This window comes from Prunus persica, chromosome G2 (assembly GCF_000346465.2).
Source record: "Prunus persica cultivar Lovell chromosome G2, Prunus_persica_NCBIv2, whole genome shotgun sequence".
NCBI lineage: Eukaryota > Viridiplantae > Streptophyta > Magnoliopsida > Rosales > Rosaceae > Prunus > Prunus persica.
This window is the reverse complement of record NC_034010.1, coordinates 6,204,200-6,227,520: the sequence shown is the minus strand read 5'-3', so window position 1 is coordinate 6,227,520 and position 23,321 is coordinate 6,204,200. Positions and strand designations below refer to the sequence as shown.

The window sequence follows — 23,321 nt, the reverse complement described above, 5'->3', positions numbered from 1 at the left end:
AGTAGGCTGGCCACGCTTCGGTGTTGAGTCAGTCCCGGTAGTTTTCTTATGCACAGACTGGCCGTTCAACTGCCGCAGTCGCTCGGTAAGAGTCTGCTATTTGTGATCGACGTTCGTCACCTGCATAGGGGCCGCCTCCGGTTGCGGATTCTTCTTTTTCCCCTATAGGCCCAGCATGAGGTACCTTCTTGAAGATTCATTCATCCTCTTGGCTTTGGCAGCTCTCCTGGCATCCGTCACTTTACAAAAATGAACATTCGATAAGCAACCAACATGATATAAGCGAACATATAAGGTAAGTGAAGCGCACTTACTTTCGGCATGGCTGACAAGGTTGGCTCTGAAAAGGTTCTCGGTAAGGAGGAACTGAGGGTACACCCTATCAGCGGTAGGAGCTTTCAACCTCACCCTATCGATCAGATGAATCTCTGATTGAGTGGGGCTCAGTTGCTTCATCTTGCCTACAAAAAAAATCAAACGAAAACAAAGCAAGGTTAAGACCTCTGAGAAAGGGACGACTATCAACCTACTGATCGGCATGTTGACCTACCGGCTATTTGGAAGGTGGTAGGAATGTGGAAACGGATGGGCAGTCCCGATGACAACTCCCAATCGGCAGATAGGAGCACCATTCGATTTCTCCAGGACTTCTGAGAAGTAGGCACGGTGCTCACGAAATGGCCCCGCTCAGAAGCCCGGAGACAATTGGCATGAACCCAACCTCTGTGATCGACACACTTGGACTTCGTGACACTGTACAGGTAGGAGAATTGCTCGTAAGAAGGCTGTCCTTCCCCGGCACCCAAAAACTGGGATTGTATTGGCCAAGAGCATACCCGATCTGGGCCAGTATCTTCTGGACGATAGGCTGTAGCGGCAATCGAACCCCTGTAGAAAGACGTTGGTAAAGAAGATGACTTCACCGTCATTCGGTCTGCTGAGTGATTCTGTAGGACCCGGGATCCTCATCCTTACCGAATCTGGGATAAGGTACTCAGCATGAAGCTTGACTATCTCCCGTTCGGTAATCTTATTGGGCTCTAGGTAATCTACCCCAAAAAGATTTTCCTTCCGCACGCCCATGGGCACCCTAGGTTTTCCCCGATGAACTATTGTAACTTTCGGCAGGGATGCGAGTTCGGTAGATGGCTTTCCACGACAAGATGTGGAGGCCTCCGATTGATGACCGGTATGCTCCTCTGGCACCCGGGCGTTCCCGATTTGGAACTCGCAGTGCTGGCCCATGCCGACGTGACTACCGTCATGGTATACCACTGCCAACGGCACTGGTTGCCTTGTTATAAGCCCTTTCCCGATGCTGTGGGTAGGGACGGAGCTTAGGCATTCACCGAGTATTTCGATATTGGTATCTTCTTCGCCCTCAGCTTCGAGGCTCACAGCCTAGTTATCTGTATCAAACAAACCATCCGCTGACTCTCCATCGAACGCATTGGGCTCACTCTCGAATGGTGACTCGCTATCGGACATCTATAAAACATAGAACAGGAAACTAAGGGCCATGCAAAAGACTAGCCTACCGATTCCTACATCACTAGCTATGGCAACTAGACTACCAAACGGAACCCTATGGTTAGTCTAGTTCATGCCAAGGAAGGACGTGCACATAGTAGGAGTATTGAATAAGGGTGCCGAACAATACCTTATTTCGAGCTTTGAATGCCGGAAAACAGTCTGGATTACCGATCGATCGAGTCGAAAATCGCCTTGGCTGCCGTTAGGACAACATTTTGCTTACCGAAGAAAATATCAAGTCCCCATCCGAGAACTCTCGAATGAGAACTTGGGGGACTCCTGTTTTTCCAAAATGAACCTGCCAATGAGAACCAGACACGTGGGCCAGTTTGAACCTGAACATAATAGCCTTCGGCACCCTGTCTACTGATTCATTGATTTGGGCAACCTCCTATTCCAGGACACGTGGCAAGCCCACAATCGATGTCCGCAGTCCCACATCGGAAATCTACTAAACTAGCACACCTCCCAAGCCTTATAAAAGGAGCACAATTCCCCAAAATGGAGGTAATCAGAATCTACGGCATACTGCCTATTGATCTGTCAGTTCAAGTTTACTAAATCCGTACTTATTTAAGCATCGGAGAGCTTTCGGCCGGTATCACACCGGTGCCCTAGGTCTTACCGAGCATTTGCTATATTGTAGATCACATGCTCTATCGAAGCCCAGAGCATACCGAAGGCCCAATATCACTAAGTGCCGAACCATTTTTATGCATCAACAATTATCAAAACAATAGAGTTTTCTTGATATGGGCAATGATATTGACATCTACTGCGTGCTATGACAATCTGAAGCTCGTTTGGTCTTTTCTTATGATCTCATATTTTTGTTGACTTACGAGACTTGCATTTGGGTTTTGTTCGGATGTAGCCAGTAGGGTTGTTCATGGGTTTGATTAGTTTTGTTGTACAACTCAAACTTTGTTGAGAGTATTATCCTATATTGGAAGTAGAAGCCCTGCCCTAGTGGTTGAAATGATCTTGTGCCTCTCCAATCTCCACCCATTGCTAATTCGTTTTGGATTGGATGTATATGCATTCTAATATGGTATCAGAGCCAGGTTATCTACGTTGGGCTTAACATGTGGTCCCCTGTCACGCTCATGAGAGCGACATGTGAGGTGGCGTGTTGAGAGTGTTATCCCACATTAGAAATAGAAGCCTTGCCTTAGTGGGTTAAATGATCTTGGGCCTCACCACCCATTGCCATTTGGTTTTGTGTTGGATGCTCAGATTCTAATGGATTGAGCTCTTTAGGTTACAAGGTCTGTGGCCCAATGCCGCGCACACATGAAAACTGAACCCACCCATTCTGAGATCTGTATGGTAGTAGTAGTTTAGAACATATCAGAAAGGGTACTTGTGAGTTGGGGCCTTAGTGGAGATGAAAGAGGAAGGAGAATAGAGGTTAAATTGAGAGGGGGTTGTAAGTCTGTGACCATGAGAGTGGGTGATGCCACTTTGGTTCTTGAAAATGGCATTGGAATAGAATTGAGGTGGCAGATAAGTTGGAGAGGATATTCAAAAGAGGCTGCTGGAGAGATTAGAGATTGATTAGCTTTGTCCTTTTGATTAGAGATTCAAAAGATTGTAGCCTCCTAGTATATCAATATTACGTAAAATATGTTTAGTTGTTTGGATTGGTTTCTAGTGGTTATGAAAATCCAAACCCAAGGCTGAAGCAACCTCATGGGGTTGCACAAGATTGAATCAAAAGGAAACCCAGGAAAGACATTGGATCGGATAAGGTTGCAGTTTCCTCAGCTGAACAGCCCTACCAGCTAGTTTCCACCAACACAACTAATTTTACTTTGTTCTTGTTGAAATAAGTCACTAAATACTATATTGTTTTCCTTTATTTTTTATTTTTTCTATGTGAAGGGTTTTATTGTATATAACCTTTTTTCATTAACTGAAAGTGAAAGTTCATTATTACCTAAAAATGATAGTTTCTTGTACTTTTGGAGATGCATTTAAACTTGCGGCCATGTGTATGTTGAAGCTGAATGTCCATAGAAGAGTGTCCAATCTGGGAATAGCAGAGAATATAGTGACTGGTTGATTGTAATTATATGAATACTTTTTTTTTTTTGGTCGGAAAAAAAAAAAGAAGAAGAAGACTTTTGTCTTTAAGAAAACGCAATATGGGTATATTTTGTTGAGAGTTAAGCTGCATACTAGTCTTGAATCAAGCTGCAGATGTTAATCCTGAAGATTGACAGTGAAGAGGATGAAGAATCGAAGGAGCTAAAGAACTTTCCTCTTATAGTAATAGCTGTTATAGGATATGTCCAACGGCTAGTTTTCTTACTATTTTGAGAAACTCTACAGCTGTCATTCTTAGCCGTCCTAGTTCTTTCTGCTGTAACGATTTCTAGCCTAGGTGTAAGAATGATAGCCTACAATGACCTTGAATGGCTGGAGATGAGTCCTTGTGTCCTAGTTTTTAGGATATGTTTTTTTTTTTGGCAGCTTGAGTCATGCATATATTTTGGCTCTAATGCAATAGATGAAAAAAAAATAGACTGAAACATTCTCATTCTCTCTGAGTTTTTCTCTCCTCTGCATACGTTGCTTACAAAAGGTTTTATTTTGTTCTGTAAATCAGTCACTAAAACCAGCAAGCTAAATACCAAATTCTAACATGGTATCAGAGCTCCTCGTCTGATTTCATAGAAGGGGCGTGAGCTGTGAGAAAGGGGGTTTTCCTGAAATCTCTATAAGGGATAAAGGTTGCTCTTTTATTATGTGGTTCACTGAGACTCACATCAAAATGGTGGGATCAAGTTCTGCAGGTGGAGATTTACGAACTCCACAGTTCAATGGTTCAAACTATGATTTTTGGTCAGTAAAAATGGAGACTATCCTCATAGCATATGATATATGGGATGCAGTGGAGATTGGAATACAGCCACAGCCGATTATTGAGCAGGAAGCAGGCTCTGAAGGCACTGGAGATGAAGAGAGTGAGGCTGAGCAAATTCCAGTGGAAGCACCTACTATCTCCAGAGAAGATAAGATCAAAAATGCCAAGGCTTTGAGTCTTATTCAAGGAGCACTAACAGATGAACTCTTTCCACGCATCAGAAATGAGAAGACTGCAAAAGGTGCTTGGGAAATTCTAAGAAGCGAGTTCAGAGGAGATAAAAAGGTAAGAGCTGTGAAATTACAAGCTATTAGAGCTGATTTTGAATATTTGAGAATGAATGATGTTGAATCTCTGGATGGCTACTTGGCTCGATTTTTTGAAACTGTAAACAACCTGAAATCTCTAGGAAAAGATGTAACAGAGAAAAGGATTGTTCAAAAATTGTTGATGAGTCTAAGTAGGAGGTACAAGTCCATAGTGTCAATCATTGAAGAAACCAGAGACCTTGACACTATTAGAGTTGAAGAAATTCTTGCATCTGTCAAAGTCTATGATAAGAGAGAGGATCTACATGAAGAAAGGGATAAATTGGCAGGAACTGAGAAAGCTTTTAGCAGTCTTAGAGTTGGAAATAATTACGCTTTTGGAGCTAACAAAAGTTCTCAGGGAAAGCAAAATCAAAAATGGAAAGGACAGAACAAAAAGGGCTCAAATTGGTCTCAAGGTGGAAACTTTAACAACAATAATGGCTCAAATTGGAATAATGGCTCTGGAGGGAATTGGAACAACAGTTTCAATTCACAAAACAAGCAAGGAAGTAGCAGTCAAGGAGGTGTGGAACCACAGTGCCAAGTCTGTCAGAAGTTTCATTTTGGTGTGTGCAGGCACAAAGGCAAACCTAGATGTGGAAAATGCAATAGGTTTGGTCATTTAACTAAGGACTGTGACAATGGCAAACAAGTTGCAAACTGTGCAAAGGAGGAAGACGTAACCACAGGAACAATGTTCTATGCTTGTCATGCAAGTTCAATTGCATCAAGCAAGTCTGTGTGTTTTGTTGACAGTGCTTGCAGCAACCACATGACCTCTCAAGAGTCCTTGTTGATCAATCTTGATAGATCAGTGACCTGTAAAGTGAAAATGGGCACTGGTGATCTTGTTCAAGCCACAGGAAAAGGGATATTTGTAGTTGAGACAAGAAAAGGGAGAAGATATATAAATGAGGTGTTGTTCGTCCCTGGTCTAGATGAGAATTTGTTGAGTATAGGACAAATGATGGAGCATGGGTACTACATTCTATTTGGAGGAAACTATGCATTAATATGTGACGAAAGCAGTCTTGACAATGTTGTTGCCAAAGTAGCAATGGCTGGAAATAGATGCTTTCCATTGTCTATGGAATCTATTTGCAATGGGAATGAAAGCAGCAGTACAAGAAGATCCATGGATTTGGCATAGAAGATTGGGGCATTTGAATTTTGCAAGCATGAAAAAAATGCAGCAAACACAAATGGTGTTAGGCTTACCTGATTTCTCAGAAAAAGAATGAGTATGTGAAGGCTGTGTGTATGGTAAAAGCCACAGAGAACCATTTGAGAATGAGAAGCCTTGGAGAGCTAAGAATCCACTTGAGTTGATACACACGGATGTATGTGGTCCAATGCAAAATGAGTCCATTGGAGGAAATAAATATTTCATCACATTCATTGATGACTATTCAAGAATGTGTTGGGTATATTTTCTCAGAAACAAGTCAAGTGTGATAAGTGTGTTCAAAAAGTTCAAAGCTTTTGTTGAGCTACAAAGTGGATTCAATTTAAAGAAACTAAGAAGTGACAGAGGTGGAGAATACACTTCACATGAATTCCTTGAGTATTGCAGTGATCTTGGCATGGAGAGGCAATTGACTATTGCCTACTCACCTCAGCAAAATGGGGTTGCTGAAAGAAGAAACAGAACCATTTGTGAAATGGCAAGATCAATGATGACTGAGAAGAAAATTCCTGTAAAGTTCTGGGCTGAAGCAGTTGGTACTGCTGTGTATCTGCAAAACAGGTGCTATACCACTTCAGTTACAGACAAAACTCCCTTTGAAGCTTTCACAGGAAGAAAACCAGGTGTAAAACACCTGAGAGTGTTTGGAAGTATCTGTTACAGTCACATTCCATCAAACCAGACAGAAGTTTGATGACAAAGCAAGCAAAGGAATTTTTATGGGTTATGGCAGCTGTGATAAGGGTTACAGGATCTATAATCTTCAAACTGAGAAGATCATACTCTCTAGAAGTGTTGTTTTTTACGAGAACAAATCCTGGAATTGGGAAAGCAAGCAAGATGAAACTGTCCATGTGCCTCTCATCTTTGAAAATGGAAGTTCTGAGATAACTGAAACAGAAGAAACCTCTCATGAAACTCATAGCATTGCTTCACCAAATCTGAATCAATTAATCTCAGATGATGAACATGTCTCTGAAAGCAATGGCAGTGGTACCAGTCAAGGGTCAACTCCAAGCAATACACCAGTAAAGTTGAAAAGTTTGGAGGACATTTATGCAAGATGTCACATGACCATTATTGAACCTGAAACTTATTATGAAGCTGTTGAAGACAAAGCATGGAAGGAAGCAACGGATGCTGAGATTGAAACTATTGAAAAGAATGGAACTTGGGAGCTAGTGGAAAGGCCTACAAATAAACCAGTCATAGGAGTCAAATGGGTGTTCAAAACCAAGCTGAATCTTGATGGAACAGTTCAAAAACACAAGGCTAGACTTGTAGCTAAAGGGTATGCTCAGAAACCTAGTATTGATTATAATGAAACCTTTGCCCCGGTGGCAAGGTTAGATACAATTAGAACTTTGATTGCACTTGCAGCACAAAAGGGTTGGAAGTTGTTCCAATTAGATGTTAAGTCAACCTTCTTGAATGGAGTACTTGAGGAGGAGGTTTATACTGAGCAACCAGAGGGGTTTGAAGTGAAAACAGCAAGTCATAAGGTTTATAAATTGAAGAAGGCTCTCTATGGTTTGAAGCAGGCTCCCAGAGCCTGGTACAGTGAAATTGACACCTATCTAACTAGCTGCAATTTTAAAAGAAGCATCAGTGAGGCCACCTTATATACTAGAACTGATGAAGAAGGAAAACTGATCATTGTCTTTATATATGTTGATTATATAGTTTATACTGGAAACAGTAATGCTTTGGTCAGTGAGTTTAAAAGGGACATGATGTAGAAGTATGAAATGACTGATTTAGGACTCCTACATCATTTCTTGGGAATGAGAGTTCTACAAACTGAAAATTGGGTGTTTATTCATCAAAGCAAGTATGCAAAGTCCTTGCTTGTGAAGTTTGGTCTCGAGGATTGTAAGTCAGTAACAATTCCTCTACCCATTGGTGAGAAACTAAAGAAAGTTTATGGAAGTCAGTTGGCTGATGAAGGTTTGTTTAGAAAAATTGTTGGCAGCCTGTTGTAACTGACTGCAACCAGGCCTGATATAATGTTTGTAGCCAGTTTGTTATCAAGATTCATGCATAGCCCCACAAAGAAGCACATGAGAATTGCAAAAAGGGTTCTCAGATACATTCAAGGCACTCTCAGCTATGGCATTGAATTTACAAAGGACAAGAATGCTGTTCTAATTGGTTTTTGTGACTTTAATTGGGCTGGCAGTGAAGATGACAGTAGAAGCACATCTGGATATGCATTCAGTTTTGGTAGTGGAGTTTTTTCATGGGCTTCAGTCAAGCAAAACACAGTTGCATTGTCAACTGCAGAAGCAGAATACGTCTCAGCAACTGAGGCAACTGCTCAAGCTATCTGGCTAAGGTTTGTGTTGGATGATTTTGGTGAAATGCAACCTGATGCAACACCATTGTTTTGTGACAACATGTTAGCAATATCAATGGTCAAAAACCCTGTTTTCCATTAGAAAACAAGGCACATAAACCGAAGGTATCATTTCATAAGGGAAGCTTTACAAGAAGGGGTGATTGACATGAGATTCTGTAGAAGTGAAGAACAGTTGGCAGATATTTTTACAAAAGCTCTGCCCAAAGATCGATTCAATTATTTGAGGTTGAAGCTTGAAGTTAAACCAGTAAGCAGCTTAGGAGAGGCTGTTGAGAGTTAAGCTGCATACTAGTCTTGAATCAAGCTGCAGATGTTAATCCTGCAGATTGACAGTGAAGAGGATGAAGAATCGAAGGAGCTGAAGAACTTTCCTCTTATAGTAATAGCTGTTATAGGATATGTCCAACGGCTAGTTTTCTTACTATTTTGAGAAACTCTACAGCTGTCATTCTTAGCTGTCCTAGTCCTTTATGCTGTAATGATTTCTAGCCTAGGTGTAAGAATCATAGCCTCCAATGACCTTGAATGGCTGGAGATGAGTCCTTGTGTCCTAGTTTTTAGGATCTGTTTTTTTTTTTTGGCAGCTTGTGTCATGCATATAGTGTGTTTTTGGCTCTGATGCAATAGATGAAAAAAAATAGACTGAAACATTCTCATTCTCTCTGAGTTTTTCTCTCCTCTGCATACGTTGCTTACAAAAGGTTTTATTTTGTTCTGTAAATCAGTCACTAAAACCAGCAAGCTAAATACCAAATTCTAACATATTTCATAATTTACACCTAGCATTTTGATCTCCTAGTAGTCGTAATTTTCAAAGACTAAGGAATATGCTCTCTGATGAGTTAGTTCTTCATTGACATACTGGGTCCTGTGTACAATTTGCTGATTCTGACAGGCAGTACATGCCCACTCTTAACCCTCTTATTTGTTCTATATTGTCAGGCAGTACATGCATGGAAAAATGACATCAAGCTTTGGAATTCCTCTTGTATCAAGACTTTGTAATTCTGCTAGTGGATCAGATATCTGCAATTTGTACTTGAAATTACTTAAGCCATTTCAAACACCTAGAAATGATTCCCAAGAATGTCTTGATAGTTCAGAGAGCGCCACTCTTGAAGAAGTCAGTGGAACACAGGACACAACACCTCCTGTTTTAGGTGGGGGTGTGAACTCCTGCTATGGAAATGGGGCTGACTCACCTTTGGATTTTGGTTTTCAGTTTTACATAACAGATGAAAAGGGAACTTCCAAGGATAAAAAGATAGTAATGAATGAGACAGTAGAGAAAGAAGAGTCCAAGCAATTAAATGTGCTTGTATGTTGGCCAAAAAAGTACATTGCAGAGTATGATACTCGCCTTCTTAGCTCATTGGCAGAGATTTTCAAGTCTAGCCTTTTTGCGAAAAAGCCTCAGGAGTCTGTTTCTCTGTATAAGTGCCTTGAAGCATTCTTGAAGGAGGAGCCTGTTGGACCAGAAGACGTGGTGAATGGGTGCATCTTGAGCCTTTTAAAGTATTTTGTGTTGTATACACCTATGATTTGGAAGAGCTGAAATATCTTGATCACTGAATGTAAGGGTTTGTTTACTTGGTTTTTTTCGTAGAGTCAATGACAGTTGGGTAGGTTATGTGAAATTGTTGTTATTTCATTTACTCATTGCAGTACTTTTGACATCAATTTTGGAATGAAATTTTTTCCAGTCATCTATAGATTTCTTTGTTTGGATTACGATATGGTTGCGTCTTTATTTTATTTCTTATGCAAAATACATAATTGCAGGTTTCTTGTGATGCCATTGACATTAGCTCCAAACTTATAACGTCTCACTTGTGCTGGATCGCTTTTGTTCGAACAAATTACATGATCAAAAAAATTTCTATCATCTCTCCTTTCTGGAAGAGTATTGCATTGGAATCTCTGTATGTTTTATACATCATGTGAAAACATGCAATAATAATTTCTACGCGATTAGTATAAATTCCTCCATTGTTGAGAAAGAAAGGGATTTTAAATTAGTATGAAATAAGATTGCTCCCATCCATAGTTTCTTATTCTGTGTGGCTGACTCCTTTAACAGTGCGAAAACAATAAGAGAATAATTGATTACATAATTCAATGAAAAAGATCCTTGTTGGTTAGTTTGTGGGTTTGATCCTCACCTTCCAGCTTGCATCGCAAAGCTTTAGTGTCAATCTCATCCAGTAAGTCCTCTGCATCAAAGACAGCATGCTTGAGCTCGTTAAGCCACTCTCTCACAGCAGGGTTCACAATTTGCTTCTCCTCTGCATCATGGAGCACCGCCAACAAAGTCAACAGTGTCGTCTTCAGGTTCACGAGGAGTGGTTCGTCGAGTTTCTTCTGCCGAAATAAGTCGATGAACTCGGCTGAAGTAACTCTGTACAATTACAAATGAGATGAATAATTTTATCTGAAAATAGCAAATTACAAATTAGATGAATTTGATCAGATGCAGTGACAATGCAAATGACAAAAAACTGTGATTATTAGAAATTTGATCGGGTAAGTTATGTACAATATGATTTTGATCAGATGCGTGAAATTATTAGAAATTTGGAGATTGAATTTGGGCAACGTCCAACATGTATTTGGGTTTTTGGAAGAGAGAGAATATCTGACCTGACTTTGATTTGAGAGTGTAAAATGGAATACCTCACATTATATGATCACTTCGTTGCCTATCTCGATGCAAGGAATGTGAGATATCTTGGCCCAATCTTGTCCCGTCTTATTCTTATACCTTTTTTCTAGAGCAGGACAAAAGAGGATACGCAGATAAGAAAGAGATGGCGGCAAACCTTCTTCTGGCAGGCATTGGAGACTGGGACAGTTCCAAATGTATAGATTTTGAAGAGAAGTGAGGTGTTGAAGTTCCTCTCCTGGCAGGAGTTCCAGACTTGGACAGCTGTCAATTTCTAGCACTTGAAGAGAAGTGAGGTGTCCAAGACCTTTTCCGTCCAAAGATTTCAGAGTTGATAGAGAATAGATGCGGAGAGTGTGAAGAGTGGTAGGGAGCACCTGTTCTTTGAGCAACGTCTCCAAGACATGGTCACTTCCACTGATAAGAAGTTTTTCAAGGGAGACAAGTGCTTGCAAACCCCAGTACTCTCCCACTGATGAATCCCTCAGTCTCTCACAATTCACAATCCCAAAATATCGGAGGTTGGGAGGCAAACCCCCATCTTCTGCAAATGACTCCAGATTCCGAAGACTCTGTATATGCAAAGATCGAAAGGCTGTGAGGGTGTGAAGGCGTTTGGGCAATGACTTCAAATTCTCGCATTCACCGACTTCAAAGCCACGCAGGTTGGGAGTGGGCAATTCTCCCTCGTGAAAACACACCATTTTTGGACATTTATAGATTTGCAAGTAATTGAGATGGCTGAGATTCTCAACAGCTCCTTCTTCTTCAATCATGGAAAGGGATTCCAGATTCTCACAATCCCAAATGCTAAGCGCCGTCAATTTGGGAAAACTGCCCAACGGGAAGGACCTCATTGAATCACAGCTTTGATATATACGCAAAGTCTCAAGCGATGTTAATTTGGCCAACATCTCATGAGGTAGGAATTCTAATTTCCTACAATTGTTTATATTAAGCGAAGTCAACGTACTGGGTAGGCCATCTTTAGGAAACGACGACAGCGTTGGACAATTCGAAAGAGTCAAACTTTGAAGACGATTGTAGTAGGACAAGCACTGTACGTCAACAACATTTTCAATCTCAAGTCGAGACAGGAGCTTTGTCTCTAATAATGATAACAGAGCTTTGTCTTCTATTTTCAATTCTTCAAGAGATTTATAGTTAAGACTATTGGTAGTTGTGGTAGTGGCCATTCCATCATGCAAAACCTCACACCGAGACACCATAAGCTTCTTTAACCAAGGCAGCTCACAAGGCAAACTACCTCTCAGTTTCGGACAATTGTTTAGAATCAGTTCCTGGAGACGAGGAAAGTCTGGACCATATTCACCTCCACTTGCACTTCCACTTGGTACCCATTCCTCCCACTCTGGCATCTCCCTAAACTTCAGCTTCTCCAGAGATTGAAATGGCTGAGTCAGATAAGCTCCATTTCTACCATAGAATTCAACGCCAATCGTCTTCACAAACTTCATTCTTTCTATACAGAGCTCTTTGAGTGCCGGTAGCCGCCCAACTGGTGGGAGCGACCAACAATAACTACAGTCACTGAGATGCACGACTTGTATGTTAGAAAAAGACAAGTCTCCTAACCAATTCGGAAAATTAGTTCCACCATAGAATCTGATGGTTAATTTCTCCAAATTCACACAAGGCTGGAGCTTGTTGAGTACATCTTTCTCCTTTTGGGAATCATTAGCATCCTCTGCACCCCATGAAAACTCTAACTCCTTGAGATCTTTCTTGTGCTTCATATTGGCTTGCAATGCATCCCTCGCATCAACTACATTTTGTAGCTTCAAAATTGATAGTTTTCCGCGAAGCTGCGGGAACTCCCTCAGTTCTCTTATGCCTGACCCAGTAGATTTGCCCACAACAAACGCAGTCAATGTTCTCAAACTTTTCAGTCTACCCATTTGCACCGGCATCTCTTCAATTTTAGTTCCATTGACATCAAGGTGATGCAAATTAATCAACTCCTTCATGCCTGCAGGCAATTTCATAAGAGAGCTACAACCTCCCAACGTCAATTTCTGTAAATTAATCAATTTTCTAATGTCTGCAGGCAATTCAAAGAGAGAGTAACAATTTGACAATAGTAATGTTTGCAAGTTGTAGAGATTGCAAACTACCCTCGGTAACCTTTCAATTGCGGTATGGGAAAGATCCAAGTAGCGCAAGTGAATGAGGTTTGCAATGGAATCAGGTAACTCAGTCACATTCTGATAATGTGACAATGATAACACCCGCAAACATCTTAGTGATGGCAACAAATCTTGTAGAACTTTTTTACTTACAAAAAATCTTTCATGTCTATATGGATTTAAAGAGGTAGGTAGGAAGGTCCGCAAACATGTAGCCTCATATAATGGTTCAAATCTTGGAGCAGCATCAAATTTTCCCCTAGCATATGACAAATGACGAGCTCTTTTAACTTCACGAGATACCCCACCTTCGAGCCTAAGGCAAAACCCCTGAGACATGAACATAGCCAAGTCATTAATGAGATCATGCATAATGAAGCTGAATTTCCTTGACTTTTGAAACAACGATCGTGATAATAATTCATCAAAGTATCCTCTAGCCAATGCTTCCATCCTTTTTCCATTCTCAGCTTGTGGAATTATACCTCCTGCAATCCATAATTGAACTATATCTTCCTTTTCAAACTCAAAATCCTTTGGAAAAATTGAACAATAAGCAAAACATCGTTTTAACTGAGTAGGAAGATAATGGTAACTCAACCCTAGAGCTGGAAGAATGTTAGTTGTATCATAGGGTTGGTCCCAAAAATTGTCATTTAGTATTCTACTCCAGTACTCGAAATCTATACTGCAACGTAACAAACCCCCAAGTGTTTGTGCAGCTAAAGGCAACCCTTTGCACTTGAGTGCAATTTGCTTTCCAATGTCTTCCAAATTTGGATGTGCACTACAGTTTTCATTTCCAAATGCATGTTTTGAAAGTAACAACCAGCAGTCCTCATGTGACAGTGGTTCCAAGTATTGAATAGGAACATTTTGCATGACGGATGCTATATTTTTGTTCCGTGTTGTTATGATGACTTTACTTCCCCTTGCTCCTGACATAAAAGGAGTTTGGAGGAACTTCAAATCAGTATAATCCTCATTCCATAGGTCATCCAATACAAATAGAAATTTCCTTCCCCTCAGTTGTTCTCTTAGTTCAACTTGAAGCAAATTCAAATCTATCGTATTACAAGGCTTTGAAGTGACTTACTCAAGAAGAGTTTTAGTTATCCTAATAGCATCATAATCTTCTGAAACACAAGCCCAAGCTTGAAATGTAAAATGACCTTTCACCTTCTTGTCATTGTAAAGCAATCGGGCAAGGGTTGTCTTGCCAACCCCGCCCATTCCAACAATGGTGAGGACAGACACATCATCCTTGCTTGCATCATCAGATAGCAACACTTTTGATAAATTTTCTTTGACTTCATCTCTACCATAGACACAAGGTTCATGAACCAAGGAAGTTGTTGGTGTTCTTTGTGAAACCTTCCGCCCAGCATCTTCTCTCAGACCTAGAGCACTTTTCAGTTGTACGAAATTTTCTAACCTTGCTAGTAACTCTTGTATCTTATCATTCATGCTCTGATAAAAATGATTACGAGAAGAAAAGAGCAAGTTCCGCACCTTGTTGGTAAATTTTCCGGTTTGATCTTCACCTTCGAACTTGCATCGTAAAGCTTCCGTGTCGATCTCATCCAGTAAGTCTTCTGCATCAAAGACAGCATGTTTGACCTCGTCGAGCCAATCCCTCACAGCAGGTTTCTTAATTTGCTTCTCCTCTGCGTCATCCACAACTGCGTATATGGTCAACAGTGTCGTCTTCAGCTTCATGAGGAGTGGCTCATCGAGTTTCTTGTGCCGAAATAAGTCAACGAACTCGGGTGAAGTAATTCTGTTGCACAACACCTGGACGGAAGCAGAGATAAAAGCCTCTCCGATCAAAGCCATGTCTTTTATCTTCTCTGCAGACTGCAAGGGATTTGGATGAAGCTAGGCTAGCACAACTTGGAAATACAGGTTTGTAAACAAGTATGGAAGCTTTTTAAGAGTGTAGATAACATAAACTTGTAATCTTGCCTTGGTAAACCCCTCTTTCAAGTACTGTTCCTTCTTTTTCTGTGGCTGAAAACTTTTCTACGGCCTCGCATGGGGATGGGTTCGGCAAAGTTGGACGCAAGAGCTTTTGAGAAGTTGTTGGTGGACTTCTTCAAATTACTCGTATGGGGTGGGTGGGAGCCACACTGGCAGAAGTGGGGCAAGACAACTGTGTTTGAAAAACAGAAAATTAAAAACTAAAAAGGCAGCATACTTATTGCTTGTGGGCCGTTCAGATATAGGTTTGTAATTGTATAAATTTTCTTCAGAACTTAACTATACACAGCCCACCACAGCCTTTTATTGTGGTTTCGCCCTTGACCTTTGCTTCTCCTTGCAATAGCCCTGTTTGAACGACCAGAGAGTTGCAGTTGAAGTTTCATACTAGAATTGACGACCCCTGTCCGAAATGGCTTGCTAAGGGTTTCAGTTCAAATTGCCCAAAACCCAACCAACCAATCGACACAATGGAGGACCTCGCAAATGCATTCTCTGTGCTGGAGCTTGACGCTGAAGACGACGATCAAGCGCGAGAGGCCTCTTCTGTTTCCAAAAACAAAGATGACACTACAAAATCTTCAGGTTAATTTGTTTCCATAGTTACTGTAAGTGCCAGGGTTAGGGTTTAGGGTTTAGGCATTTCTGAAAGCCATTGCTTATCTGAAATGCTAGCTTATGCTAAATGCAACTCCTTTTCTCTATCTTCTAAGAGTTGCTTTTGATTATTCGGTCCCAAAATTGTGAACAAGTTGGAGAAAAGCTTTAACGCTTTTTTTAGTTTTCTGGATTGGTTGTATATAAGATTAAGCTTCCTGAACTTACTGGTTACTAGTGAAGCTTCCTGAACTTATTTGGCTGTGTATTTCTAGGGGTATTGATTGATCCGATTAGGAAGGATTTCTAGGCCTATGGATTGAGCTCAGCTAATTTCTGGGGGCCCCTAGAAATTTTTATTTACTTTTATACTTTTTATTTATGTTATTTATTTATTTATATTCATGGATGTTATATACTTACATATACAACTCACTTGAAGATGTCCCAAAGCCAACAAAGTTCTTATTTATATTCATGGAGGTTTTGTTTTGTATTGTTTGACGATAGTGTTGTACAGTGGATATCTTGTCCACTGCATCTTTTATTTTCATTTAGCTGTAGTAAAAGTTTGTTTCTCACGATTAAAATTCATAATTTTTTCTTAATATTTTCCTTAAATGGAAGCCATGTTCATGATAGACTATAAACTGGGTATTTATTTAACCATATATGGTTTACTCTAGGTGAACTATTGGTTGGTAATCTAGCTGGAGTGATTGCAGTATATTAATATCTTCATAGTAATGATTTATCTTTGAGACAGGCAAGAAGACGGAGAAGAAAGTCAACAACTCTGATAACATTTTGCTAGTAAAAGAGAAAGAGACTCAGCAAAAGCCTCTAGAAAAGTACAAGTTGCCCCTGGTATGGATTGACTTGGAAATGACTGGTGAGGATAATATGGGTTGGTCGGAATATAACAATGTCTAACTAAATAACAATGATAATTCATTTGCCACTCTTTGGAGATAAACTCTATGGGAATTATTTATACAGAGTAAATACATGTTACAGGACAGAAATTGATTGTTGTTAATGCCCATGGAAAGGCATCTCTCAGTGTCTTTCCATGTTCTCCTCTAATCTTCTCACATCTCTATAGAATCTCTTTGCCACATAACACTGCTAGTGTGTTTTTTTTCCCTCTTCCATCTTTCCATGGTTGAGATATCCGGACGTTGTAAAGCTTTCTCCCTGTGCTTCTTGATTGAGAACATCATTGTCAGTCTAGACTTGGCAGAACGCCTTGGTGTCTTGAGTCATAGGTATTCTCTCCTGTAAGTCCTTTTTCAATACATTGATAATCAATCACACCGTTCCAATGTTTAGTCCATCCCTTATTATTTGGAAGACCAAAGTTACTGGTCATGGTTGAATAAATACTTATGAGGTCCTTAAGGGCCATATTTTCATTTATCCCCTCACTGGTTTACTAGGTGGAAAGGGGTTGCAGAGAGCATTGATCATCTCTTTCTTCATTGTCCAGTGGCTTTGAGATTGACTTGGATGCTCCCCTTCTCATGTAATGCCTTATTTGTGGTGCTCCCAACATGTGGTGTGTGTTAGTCATAATTTTGGCGATATGGACTGAGAGGAGCAACTTAATATTTAGGGGAAGGATGGGGAGTCTGTCTATTGCCTATGGGATAAGGCTAGATTAATGGCTTTGCTTTGGGCACCAGTTTCTGTTGCATTCTTTGACTGCCCCTTCTTTCTTCTAAATATTTGGATTGGATTCTGCTGTTTCGTAGGTTTTCTGATTGTAGTTGACTGGTTCTTGTTCTGTTTTGTTTGGATAGGAGTCGTTTTGACTGTTTTTCCTGCTAAGGATGTTCGGCCTAGATTGAGAGTTGTTTATTTGTGGACTAGTAGTCGACTATGATTTCAATTTTCAGATTTTTTTACTTATTACTATACTCATTCTGTTTCCTATCTGAAAACGAAAATAATGAGGCACATAGAATATGTAATGCTAGACCTGTACTTAAATCAAAGTTAACATATTCTTATGTTGTCTGTTTAGACCAATTAATAATTTCTATGGTAAATTTGCCCTAAAATGTGATGACATGAAGATTTTCAAATTTATCTTCTCTTTTACTTCTGTCATGCAGGTTTAAATGTTGAAGTTGATCGGATACTAGAGATTGCCTGTATAATTACTGATGGAAAATTAACCAAATCAGTAGAGGTATTTCCTCAATTTCAGATTTGCTTAAATTTTTTTATTTTATTTTAGGGTTATATTGTCTCTATGCCTCTGTTTCTGTTTTTCCATTTTCATATTTTGCAAGTGTTGTTAATTACGTCATATATCAACACCATTAAATCTTCTCATTTATCTTTCCATTTTTAAAATTCTGCAACTGCAGTTGTTAACTACTTTATTGATCATCACCATTTAGTCTTCTCATTTATTTGTATCTTTGTCACTGATTGCTATTTAAAAGATTGTAATTTTAAAGGAGTGAACTTCAGTAAATGGTATCATTTTCAATATTTTATCTTTTCTTATTAATAATTATCTTTTTAGCACACATAATTTTGTTTGTTCCATATATGCTTTATTGACTTTATCCACCGACAGAAGATATACGTTCTTTCATTTTCTGCCCTGTGGAAAGATTTAATGAAATCTTGTGTTCACATGTAAATCCTGTCAGTGAAACATCATATATTGGGACATATTCTGAGATTTTGTGAAAGAATCTTTTCAAATTCTCGCTGTAGCCCCACACCCGACAACAAGTTTCAGAAGATCAAAATATCTCAGATGGGTTCATTACTAGGTTTCAAAAGGGCAGGTTTGAGTTTTGACAATCCTAAAAGAAGCTTCAGGACTGATATTCACTAGCATCTTAACTATGATGAGAACACTCCAAGGCTTCTTCATTCTCCCATTTTCTTCCTTAAGAGACTGGAAATGGGTCGTCTTCATCAAATCTGTTCCTGTCATCATATTTCTAGTGGAGGGGTACCATTACCTCCCTCAGGGATCCACCCACTCATTGAACCAAATTCATGCTGGATCATTATTTGATAGCTTTGTCTTCGTAAGCTGCCATTTGAGCCTTCTTCTTGGTTCTATTATCATCCTGTGGAATATTCATAGACATGGTTGCTGTAATTCATAAGCTGACAGGATACAGGGCATAAAAAAGATAATAGGTGTAAACTAGGACCTGTTTTTTAACTTACCAAGATAGCATATGACTGTTCAACTTTTTCAGTGTCTTTTTCCCCAACTCTTGTTTAACTCAAATTGTTGTTTTTGGGATTGTAAAGGCTACATCCTTTAAATTCGAAGATGTTAAACAGAACACCTGACTGAGTTAAGGATGTTTATTTATGTGAATTAAATGAGATGTTATCCTTTTCCTTTATTCCTATTCTTATTTTATTTTGGTTCACTTGTTTATTTTATTTTATTTTAATCATTTGTGCTCAATTTCAAAATGCATCTTGATTCCCTAACTAGTATTGGCCCATGGTTTCCTTATCTTTTTTTGAAATTTATTTTAATTTAAAAAAAATTAAAAAAAAACTCCTTTTTCCCTTTTATCTTTCAGGGCCCTGATTTGGTTATTCATCAAACTAAGGAGTGTTTAGATAGGATGGGCGAATGGTGTCAAAGTCATCATGAAGCTAGTGGTAAGCAGGGTGTTATAAACCACCGGCCAACATTGTACACCTCTTAGTAACATTATGTATGCAGATACATTCTATTTAGCTCCATGCATCATAACATAGGCATGAATGTATTATCATTTTAACATATGGTGTACGATTTCACGACTAACAAACTTTATTAAATTTAGGGTTGACAAAAAAGGTGCTGGAAAGTACAATCAGTGAAAGAGAAGCTGAAAAGCAGGTGTGTAAGAACTCTTTTTAGAAATAAGCTTTTGTTTGTTGTTTTTGCTTCTAGCATATGCACATTTCTGAACCGTGTGACCATGTTAAGCAACACCACTAAATTTTGATAAAGATGTTTTGTAATTTCTGGAGTGTTGCTGGCCTTTCTGTAATACTTCCTTTCTATGACTCTGCTACTCTTGAAGTCGAATTTTGGTATTCCAAAACAGCTTCAATAACCTCATCATTAAATTTTCTCCTTTTCCTAAGCAACCCTTGGTATTTCTACACAACCTTTATTACTTTATTACGGAATCTGAGTGGCTCTTTAAGTATGACCGACTCTTATAACTAGACCCCGGAAAAAGTGGAAGTTAATAATTATCTACATCAGGATGTAATTAAGAATATAATGGACTCATGGAACTTTAGTTTTGGTTGGTATCATTAATAATTATTCTATCCTTGGATAATAGTCTGGTTTTTTTTTCTAATTAACATGCATGTGATTCTAATAACATGTGTTTAATTATAGGATTGAATATATAAGATAATCTTTTCCATGGAATTACCTGGAACCTTTGGACATCCCCTCGTGCAGAGAAGAGAATTTGGTACCCATTGTGCTTTTCCTTAGTTGTTTTTGAATAAGAATTATTCAACCTATTTGTGATGAACAACTGAGATTATTTATTTGTACATATATACTACTTATTCAGTAATCATCCTCTTTTTACTTCAATTGTGACCTTTAGCTACACTCTAGTTATATACGTTATTGATATTCCAGTTGAGTACTTTTTCTTTATATTTCTGTGTAAACAAGTGTATGTTTCAATACTGCAGGTCATAGAATTTGTAACGAGAAACGTAGGAACATATACACCTCAGTTAGCAGGCAATTCAGTTTATGTGGATTTTGCATTTTTAAAGGTAATGTGAATCACCTTTCCTGGATTTTATTTATAATTAACACAATTTGAAGTGTTTGGTTATTAATAAAACATTGCTGTATGGAAGTCTCGTCTTTCATTCAAATGAGACGTGCCTATATATTTTGTAAGCTAATGAGCATGCAAGGAAATACCACACTACGCAGCAGATCTGTTATGTCCATTTTTCACTTATTTAGCTGTTTTTTTTCTGTTATGTCTGAAGTTGAAAGCTTTTCATGCCGCTATTGTAACTTGAAATCTAGAAAGGGCAAATCATGAGGGCAGAGGAGCTTCGAGAAGGGTTTTTGAAGGAGAGAATAAGATGAATCAATCATAACTCATAGAAATTTAGAATAATTTTAGTTGGGAACTTCTTCAAAGTAAGAAACTAAATAAGAAGCAAATCTCTTAATTTAGGCAACTAAGTCGCACCCTTAAACAAAGAATCCTAATTATAGAGCATAATTTTACCCTCAAACAGAGAATTGGTGGCTTGATATTACAGTTGAGGATTACACGATTATAACTAGAACATGATTTTATTAGACTTGGGAACGATAACAACATGAAGAGAAGATAAGGCACTCTACTGGGGCGGTGGTCTTCCCACAAAAGTGTAAGCAGTAAAAGTTCTGGATGTTAGGCCTATTAGCTCAGTATCAAGCTTGTATAAAATTTAACTGTTTTTCCCAAAGATTGAGGAAGGTGCTGGGAGATTCTATTTCACAAGAGCAAAGGGCATTTGTAAAAGGATGTCAATAATTTTTTCCGGTTACAGGGAGAAAGGACAGCAGATTTTAGATGTGGTACTTTTAATTGAAAATGTGGTTGTGGAGGAAGTGAGAACAAAGAAAGAAGGATTAGTTTTTAAAGTTGATTTTGATTTTTGAAAAAGCCTGTGACTCTGGATTGTGGTTTATTGGATTTTGCTTTGGAACGAAAGGGGTTTCTTGGGCTGTTTTGAGCGAGTGGATTAAGGAGTGTTTGTATTCAGCTAATTTTTTCAATTTATCATTAAGAATAAAGTATGTATTTTGGAAGATAAACTTGAGCTATTGCCTTGATCACCTGTGTTTTTTCCTCAATCAAAATGAAGGGTTTGTACTTGTATGTGTTTTGAAAGATAAGCTTGGGTTGTGCCCTTGGCTGCCCATGTTTTTCCTCATTTTGTTATCGTAGTCTATTTGAATTTAATTAGCCTGGTTGGATTTCTTAACAGTTTTTTTCTTCTTTTTCTGGCAGAAATACATGCCAGATTTGGCTAGCCTTTTCTCCCATGTAATAGTGGATGTTAGCAGTGTTAAAGCTTTATGCATTCGCTGGTATCCTAGAGGTAAAAATTCTTACACTACCTGGTTAATCCTGTAGTTTATCTCTACCACTAAAAAGACAAGTAAATTCTTTAAATTGGTTTTAATTTTTTCTTCAATCGTCTTAATATGCTCTTCCCATGTTGATATGCTTGGAACTTCATACTAGACAAGTTAAAGCGCTTTCATGCTATGTAGCCACTATGACCGCTTTAAGGGCATCAGAACTAATAACACGGTATACTAAAACCTTTCTTTTACTACAACAATGTACGGCCTTGTAATTCGCCACCAATTTTTAGTTGACTAATAGAAACTGTGTTTGTATATGAACAACACTGGTGACAAAGAGCTTAACAATGATGAGGAATATGGTGGTTAAGAAGTCTTAAATTGAATAATTTTCTAAAGTTGTTGGAATGACCTTCAAAACTGAGCCCATTGGCAATGTGGACAAGCCACCCACCCCTTCATGATATGCGGAATAGTATTAATAAAGTTTTCAAGCTATGCAAATTTTAATCCTTTTTGTCTTCATTGTATTTGTTACCTTAGCTTGTTATGTGGCTTCTCAGAACTTGGTTGGGCATTTTTTTTTTGCTGCTCTGTATATTGAAATGTGTTTGCCTGGAAACTTCATTTGTATTGTCATTGTTTTACAGATAATAGGAATGCCCCTTCTAAAGAAAATAATCACAGAGCCATGGATGATATTAGAGAAAGTATCAGGGAACTTAAATACTACAAGGAGAATATATTCAAAGCATTTAAAAAATGATACAAGGAGGCTCCAAAGTTCTGAGTCTATGGATTGCTTCATTGAGGTTTGACTTGGAAAGCACTTCCATACTAGCAGCTTATGTACAATTAGTTCCGACCCTTTATACATGTCTGTCCCTTGAACTGTAACGAAAACTATGTCGATGCATTGAACTATCATGGATTAATTTGTGTCGGGAATCCATCATGTGGTGATTGTTTTTAATCTTAAATTTCATTAGAGATTTGGTTGTACCTAATGTCAATAGATCTCATTCCTGGACTCTTTAATTGTATGATTGTTTTTATCCTTTTGTCTTAAATCTAATTGCAAGTGTTACTTTTGTTTCTTAAATACTGAAAAGCATCGTAAAGTAAGCAATTTGACAATTTTTCAGTGCCCTTAGGAGGAACTGGGTTGCCTAATCTTACACAATTCAAATTGTTGGTGCGTTTACTCTAGACGGTTTCAAGTTTTTGAGATTCTTGTTTTTTCGTTTTCCACAATAAGATGGTTGAATAGGATTTAATTTGTCTTTGATGAATTTTTTTTCCTCCTACTGTAAAAAGGGAGCTCATTCCTTCATTTGTAATAAACCCATTTCAGAAATCAATCAAAGATCGTGGAGGGTTGAGATCTTTTCATACTGTCAATTGTTCTTTACTTTTCTCTTTCTATTTGTTCTTTAAATTATATTCCCTTCACAAAAACAAAAGGGGGCTGTGTGAAGATATTTACTAGCAACAATAAGATCCACTATGCCAAACAGAATAAATTGAAGTTGATAAAATAAAAACAATGTTTATTGTACGGA

The 23,321-nt window shown here is 38.7% G+C and overlaps 3 protein-coding genes across 6 annotated transcripts; 2 read left to right on the top strand and 1 right to left on the bottom strand.

The window, feature by feature from the left end:
- LOC109947249 lies at positions 4,310-5,863 on the top strand. The gene has a single exon (XM_020557175.1). It carries the CDS (start codon positions 4,310-4,312, stop codon positions 5,861-5,863), a length of 1,554 nt encoding a protein of 517 aa, XP_020412764.1.
- LOC18787539 (putative disease resistance RPP13-like protein 1) lies at positions 10,267-15,238 on the bottom strand. Of its 2 annotated transcripts, XM_020557797.1 has the most exons (4): positions 15,033-15,238; positions 14,580-14,924; positions 10,899-13,397; positions 10,267-10,656 (listed from the first exon to the last, which is right to left on the bottom strand). In XM_020557797.1, the coding sequence occupies exons 2-3, from the start codon at positions 14,901-14,903 to the stop codon at positions 10,938-10,940; spliced, it is 2,784 nt and encodes a 927-aa protein (XP_020413386.1). In that variant the 5' UTR covers positions 14,904-14,924; positions 15,033-15,238; the 3' UTR covers positions 10,267-10,656; positions 10,899-10,937. The 2 variants fall into 2 exon arrangements, with proteins under 2 accessions (XP_020413386.1, XP_020413387.1); XM_020557798.1 differs by lacking the exon at positions 15,033-15,238 and having other exon boundaries at positions 10,932-13,397; positions 14,580-15,026.
- Positions 15,319-23,061, top strand: LOC18786453 (oligoribonuclease). Of its 3 annotated transcripts, none has more exons than XM_007220941.2 (8): positions 15,319-15,632; positions 16,411-16,536; positions 17,762-17,838; positions 19,217-19,298; positions 19,466-19,521; positions 20,349-20,435; positions 21,680-21,770; positions 22,410-22,820. In XM_007220941.2, exons 1-8 carry the CDS (start codon positions 15,518-15,520, stop codon positions 22,523-22,525), a joined length of 750 nt encoding a protein of 249 aa, XP_007221003.1. In that variant the 5' UTR covers positions 15,319-15,517; the 3' UTR covers positions 22,526-22,820. The 3 variants fall into 3 exon arrangements, with proteins under 3 accessions (XP_007221003.1, XP_020413388.1, XP_020413389.1); XM_020557799.1 differs by lacking the exon at positions 22,410-22,820 and adding an exon at positions 22,905-23,061 and having other exon boundaries at positions 15,346-15,632; XM_020557800.1 differs by lacking the exon at positions 16,411-16,536 and having other exon boundaries at positions 15,347-15,632.

Coding starts and splice junctions, on each gene's coding strand:
- LOC109947249 (XM_020557175.1), top strand. CDS start 4,310: ATGGTGGGATCAAGTTCTGCAGGTGGAGATTTACGAACTCCACAGTTC.
- LOC18787539 (XM_020557797.1), bottom strand. CDS start 14,903: ATGGCTTTGATCGGAGAGGCTTTTATCTCTGCTTCCGTCCAGGTGTTG. Junction 13,398..14,579: donor CCGGAAAATTTACCAACAAG/GTGCGGAACTTG, acceptor TTCATGTCTCAG/GGGTTTTGCCTTAGGCTCGA.
- LOC18786453 (XM_007220941.2), top strand. CDS start 15,518: ATGGAGGACCTCGCAAATGCATTCTCTGTGCTGGAGCTTGACGCTGAA. Junction 15,633..16,410: donor TGACACTACAAAATCTTCAG/GTTAATTTGTTT, acceptor TCTTTGAGACAG/GCAAGAAGACGGAGAAGAAA. Junction 19,522..20,348: donor AAAGAGAAGCTGAAAAGCAG/GTGTGTAAGAAC, acceptor TCAATACTGCAG/GTCATAGAATTTGTAACGAG.